The 6,215-nt window shown below is 33.4% G+C and overlaps 1 protein-coding gene across 6 annotated transcripts; it reads left to right on the forward strand.

Moving 5' to 3' along the window:
* Positions 1-1,847: 1,847 nt before the first annotated feature.
* Positions 1,848-5,664, forward strand: LOC120078005 (thioredoxin-like fold domain-containing protein MRL7, chloroplastic). Of its 6 annotated transcripts, none has more exons than XM_039032176.1 (6): positions 1,848-2,183; positions 3,371-3,419; positions 3,578-4,429; positions 4,657-4,741; positions 5,022-5,133; positions 5,233-5,664. In XM_039032176.1, the coding sequence occupies exons 3-6, from the start codon at positions 3,594-3,596 to the stop codon at positions 5,334-5,336; spliced, it is 1,137 nt and encodes a 378-aa protein (XP_038888104.1). In that variant the 5' UTR covers positions 1,848-2,183; positions 3,371-3,419; positions 3,578-3,593; the 3' UTR covers positions 5,337-5,664. The 6 variants fall into 6 exon arrangements, with proteins under 6 accessions (XP_038888104.1, XP_038888100.1, XP_038888103.1 ...); XM_039032175.1 differs by lacking the exon at positions 3,371-3,419 and adding an exon at positions 2,295-2,380 and having other exon boundaries at positions 1,849-2,183; XM_039032172.1 differs by having other exon boundaries at positions 1,848-3,419.
* Positions 5,665-6,215: the final 551 nt, after the last annotated feature.

The raw sequence follows: 6,215 nt of genomic DNA on the forward strand, positions 1-6,215 counted from the left end.
TAACACTTATTGAAATAACATTGATAACTCTCTATTGATGACACTAAATTATTTACATTTTCTATCTACGAGTTTTAGGGAATAAAACCCAACGGAGATAAAATTTAATACCTACAAAACTTCCTCAAACATGTGTAAAACCATCTTAATTCACATAAAACAAGTATATAATTGATTTGGGAGTGGATATTTGAAGTTTGAAAAATGCGATATGTTTGGGAGATATTGCGAGATGTTGCAACATAAAAAAGAACCGCTACAAGAACTCCTGGAAACATGTGCAAAACTACTTTAAATCACCTAAAACAAGTATATAATTGTGTTGGGATTGGACATGAAGTTTAGAAGATGTGATATATTTGTGAGATGTTGCGAGATAAAAAAAAAGTAGCTACAAGAACTCCCTAAAACATGTGTAAAACCACCTTAAATCACCTAAAATAAGTACATAATTGATTTGAGATTGAACGTTTAAAGTTTAGAACATACGATATGTTTGTGAGATAAAAAAAAGTAGCTATGACAACTCTCTAAAACATGTGTAAAACTACCTTATATCACTGAAAACAAGTATATAATTGATTTGGGATTGAACATTTGAAGTTTAGAAGATACGATATGTTTGCAAGCTGTTGCGAAATAAAGCAAGTAGTTAAAATAACTCCTAAAACATGTGTAAAACCATCTTAAATCACTAAAACAAGAATATAATTGTTTTTTTTTTTTTTAATTAGTAGCTAAAATAACTCCATAAAACATGTGTAAAACTAGAGATATCCATGAGGTGGGACGAGGCCGAGGATGCCATTCCCTATCCTTGTCCCCGCTCCCCATTTCATCCCCCATTCTTGTGAAATTCCTCATGGGAATCGAGTTCCCTGTGGGGAATTTTTTCCCGTTACTTTTTTTTTTTTTTTTGTAAAAAGTCAATTAATTTAAATCACTAACGTGAACAAATTTAATTAAATAATTAACTTTATCACTAAATTATTTATTATGATTAGTTTAATCTGAATTTAAAGATAAATTACTCAAATTTTGGCAAAAAAAAGCTAATTAATTTTTTAGTAGAAAGAAATAAATATAAATCAAACTATTCATATATCTAATCTAAATTTAAATATTCAATTTAAATATATTCATTATTTTTTTCAATAAATAATCAAATTTGAAATTTAAATGTAATATTTATATAATAATAATAATAACATGACATTAGATAACTATACTAAATAAATATGTAAAAGCTAATCGGGGTAGGCACGGGGAATGCATTCCCCGTCCCCGTCCCCGTTTAGCTCACAAAATTTTTTTCTCTCCACTTCCTCCCTCACTTCCCACCTAATTGGGGAATCCCCACCTCGTGGGGGTCCGTCTCGTGCGAAAATTGGACATCTCTATGTAAAACCAACTTAAATCACCTAACATAAGTATATAACTGATTTGGGACTGGGCTTATATGTTTAGAAGATGGATATGTTTGCGAGATGTTGCGAGATAGAAAAAATTAACTATAAAGCTTACTAAAATTATGTAAAATCACCCTAAATCACTTAAACTATAAAATTAATTTAAGAATATACATTTCAAGTTTGGAAGTTTCACCAAGAGGAGAAGAAAATTTAACCTAACTCCGTCCAACATCAACATAATAATAAAAGTAGAGAACAAAAAAAAAATCTATAACGAAAAAAAAGAAAAAACATAAAAACCTACCACAAAGATGAGAGAATGTTCAAGAGTGGCTAAAAGTTATAGGACATGGCGAGGGAGAGAAAAGTTGGAAAAAGAGAAAGAAAAGGTAGGAGAAGAAGACTAAAGTAACGTTTTTGGGGAAATGAGGATAAGGTGAATTTTTTCATTTAGGGACAATTTCAACATTTCACTCCTAATTTATCTCAAAACTGAAACTTTTTAAAGAGTGATCTTTAGCCCCTAAAAAATGTCATTCCCCCAAGGAATTTGGATATTGGATTGGAGAGTTTGTTCTTCACTTCGTATAAACCCTCAACTGAAGTTCTTATCATATCTTAAACCCCAGTATCTTTCATCTTGATATTCATTCCTCTCAGTTCTCTCCAGTGCGTTTGTGACTTCGTAAGAGCTCGAGAATTTGGACCAGGGAGCCCCAAACATCTTTAGCCAGAGCTTTTTCCCTGTTTTCTGTTTGCAACCCAGTTATGGTATGTTCAAAATTGCTTCCGAACTTGCTCAAATTACCACTCTTTTACTCTACTTATCTATCCCTCTATAATCTCTTCGATTTGCCTATCTTCCATATTCTTTTCGCGCAGAATTGTTGTTGCATTGCATCTTGTAACTCTGAAGAAAGGAGAAAGTGGAATTGGGATTAATTTATTAGCTCCGATTCCCCCCCTGGGTTTGTTTTTGCTGTCTCTTTGTTACCATTTGGGTGTTTCCTGTTTAGTTTTAATGGATGTCTCTTCGTGCTGTGAATCCGATACCTACAGATGAAGTTAGCGAGGGGATGTGTGTATAAAGAAAGATTATTGAGAGAAAATATGTGTCTGGAAATATGATAAGGAGAGAGTTTGTACGAAGAAATTGGTATACTTGGTGTAGGAGTGTATAATGATAAGATAGTTAGAGCCAATTTGATCATAACTCACCCAGTTTAGGCACATGTTCTCGACCAAGAGATCAGATGATGTTTGAATTTTCCAACCCCACATATTGTTGAGGTCAAAATAAGAAAGCTAGTGAGAGAATGCATGTGATGAGAAAGATTAGTGAGAAAGGGTCTGTAGAGACAAATTAGTTAATAAATGAAGTGTCTAAGCCTGGTCTGTGGAAGTACTTATTATCAGTTTCTTATTTGAGACACATTGTTTTGATTATCTTGTGAAGTGTTTCTGAATTTTTAAAGCTCCGTTGATGACCGTTTGATTTTTGGTTTTTAGTTTTTGATAATTAAGCCCTATAAACACCCTTTTCCTCTAATTTTTTTACTTTATTATCTACATTCTACCAATGTTCTTAAAAACCAAGCTAAACAAAGTAGTTTTTAAAAACTTGTTATTATTTTTGGACTTTGGCTAAGAATCAAACTCTTTTTACTTAAGATAAATAAAAACTATTGTAAGAAACTGAGAGAAAATATACTTAATTTTCAAAAACCAAATACTCATTTGAGGCTAAATATTTGAATTTGAAAGTGCTTTTAACCCCTAAAAGTACTTTCACTATGGTAGAAAGCACTCCCAGGCATCACTTTAGTTGGGGTTTTTGTCTATTTGATTGCAGTAAAGTCTGAAGACTCTTAAGAGGGAACAAAAAATGGGCATTTTCTAATGATTGTGAAAAATCAGTTTATGATGGTTTATGGAACTAATTTGATTTATATGGTTAGGTATTGACATAAAGTTGACGTGTAAGCTTAAGAGGAGACCTGAGTTGAGGTATTTAGTTAAGTCAAGGTCTAACTGCAGAGTAATGGGGCATTTTCGAGTGTCTTTGTTTGTGTTTAGTTTTTATATGGATTTCAGACTCATCTGCTTTCCAAACATCCGTGCCCCTTTTGCTCCTTTGTGTTCTAACATGCTTCAATCTCTGCCAGTTTGGAAACTGAGAAAATGTTGATTCTTCAAGCCTCTTCCCTCTCAATGTCGGTTTCACCTCAATATGCAGTTCATAATGCCTCTACTTTGCAACGATTCTTAACAGTTCCTATTGAATGTCAGACTTTTAAGCCTTCTTGTTATTCTAGATATCATTCACACAGTATTTTGCCAAACCTTGTACACTATAGCTACAGCCGAAAACTTCCTTGCCTTGCTGTTTGGTCTAAATCTAATTCAGAACATGATCCTGAACCCAATGCTGATTCTAAAGTGAAACAAAAACCAAGAAGTCGCAGTAAGAGAAGCAAAGCTTTAGAAAAGGAGGAAGACAATGATGCTGGGATTTTCCCAACAACAATCCCAAGGAAGCCTCGACGTGGTCGTAGAAGTGAAGCTGCAGCTCTTGAAGATTATGTTCGCAACACACTTGAACAAACATTTGCATCAATTCGACAGCAAAATGCAGAAGTAATGGAAAATAAGGAAAATGTAATCAAGGAAAAGGTTGATGACAAGGTCGAATTTGAAAGTAGTGATGATGAAGAGGAGGACGAAGAAGAGGAGATAGAACAAAGTGACGGAGCTGGAAGGAATAAGAAGAAGAAGATGGTGGTAGAGGAAGAAGATCCAAATTGGCCCCTGGATGCTGATGTCGGATGGGGAGTTCGAGCATCAGAGTATTTTGAACAACACCCCATCAAGAATATAGTTGGAGATGATGGTGTCGAAATTGACTGGGAAGGGGAAATCGAGGACAATTGGGTGCAGGAAATCAACTGTTTAGAGTGGGAGAGCTTTGCTTTTCATCCTAGTCCACTTATTGTTCTTGTTTTCGAAAGATATAACAGGTTCTTTTCTTCTACCTTTCAAAAGTTACGAAGTTTGTGATTCTTCGGTCAATAATGCATCAACAGTGAATTGATCATTCATCCTAGCCCACTTGATGCAAACATGCATTCTCGTAACACTTCAAATTGTGATAATACTTTAAGATCTATGTGGCACATTTTCAAATTTCTTGCAGAAGATCATATTTCATGTTAAATTACTCTTGAATTGATTATTGTGTTCCCAGGGCAACTGATAATTGGAAGACTCTGAAAGAACTTGAGAAAGCATTGCAAGTGTACTGGAATGCAAAGGATCGATTACCACCCCGGGTATGAGCTAAGTTGCATGTTTTTCAGCTGTATGATTCTGCTAGATTTGAGTCCCGATTAGCCAAATCCTCGAGGCAAATCATTTGATTCATACTCTCAGTCTTCCCCCCTCCCCATAACAAACATTTTTTCACATGTTTTAATGTGTTCTGTTATATCTAAATTTCTCCACTTTTTTTCTGTTGATATTCTCAGCAAGATTTTTATACCTGTTCTATATATTCAATGATTTCACTTTTTGTTTTACCTAGTATCTAGTCTTGTTTAACTTGTAATGCAGTCGGTGAAGATTGACATCAATATCGAGCGAGATCTAGCCTACGCTTTGAAAGTTAGAGAATGCCCTCAAATTTTATTTTTAAGAGGAAACAAGGTCTTATACAGGGAAAAAGGTCTACATTTGTTTCCTGCTACATCCCATTCCAGTTTGTGCAAATGTTTCTTTTAAACTTAAAACCGACGCATTTACCTTTCGATATATTCTTTTGCAGACTTCCGAACAGCAGATGAATTGGTCCAGATGATTGCATTCTTCTATTACAAAGCAAAGAAGCCTTCATGGATCAATGATAAAGCTTTGTCTCGACCATTTTGACCTCGAACTCGTCCTCCTATTCGGACATACTCTCCACGCACAGAGGATTTATAAACATCATGTAGGTATGATCTCAACCAACAATATAGTTTCGAATACTATACTGGAATTTGTTCAAATACAAACTAGTATTGAGTTTAAAATCAACATGTGACATAGCTCTAAGTAGTCGAGTATTAGTAACTTTCCATTTGACTACATAATTTTCTACAACTCACATGAGTTGTAGGTTTGAATTTTTTCATTGTGTAATGTAATATTGTGGAAAAGTAATCCCGAACTGCCGTTTGCTAAATTTCATGACTTTCATTGTGGGTTTCACGACTAAATAACTCTTCAGACTACCCAACTTTACTTTTTACCCCAAATACTTCTAGTAAAAAGATTGACTTTTCCGTTTGAGCACTACTAAATGTGAAATCACCATTCAACTCAATAAGAAGGTGTAATCACAATTCAAAACAATTAGAAAAAAAGAAAGATAAAATAATGCTTTAATGCTTTAATCAAGGACAAAAATATCGTTATCGGTATAAATATTGTTAATTTAGATTTATGGATATATCGACTAATATTCCAAAGAAAATCATGGATATCATGAAATTTGATAAAAAAATTGCGAATTTTTTTAGTAAAATTTGAGAACAAATTTATTTAAATAATAAACTACGACTTTAAGCATATCATTAGAAGTCAAATATGATTGGTAATAGTATAAACAATAGTGAAGATCCAAAAATTAGTATGAACTTAATGTTTCATTAATAAAGTCTAGGTCATACAAAATGAATGTCAAATATTGTACTAATAAATGTAAACTCGAATGAATTGTAAATTAAAATTTGGATCAACAAGAAGTTGATTCATAATTCACTAATA

The sequence above is a fragment of the Benincasa hispida genome, chromosome 5 (assembly GCF_009727055.1).
Source record: "Benincasa hispida cultivar B227 chromosome 5, ASM972705v1, whole genome shotgun sequence".
In the NCBI taxonomy this organism is placed as follows: Eukaryota; Viridiplantae; Streptophyta; class Magnoliopsida; order Cucurbitales; family Cucurbitaceae; genus Benincasa; species Benincasa hispida.

Excerpts from the sequence above, each read along its gene's own strand:
- LOC120078005 (XM_039032172.1), top strand. The coding sequence starts at position 3,594 with ATGTTGATTCTTCAAGCCTCTTCCCTCTCAATGTCGGTTTCACCTCAA. Across the intron at positions 4,742-5,021 it reads AGGATCGATTACCACCCCGG|TCGGTGAAGATTGACATCAA; the intron begins GTATGAGCTAAG and ends CTTGTAATGCAG. Across the intron at positions 5,134-5,232 it reads GGTCTTATACAGGGAAAAAG|ACTTCCGAACAGCAGATGAA; the intron begins GTCTACATTTGT and ends ATTCTTTTGCAG.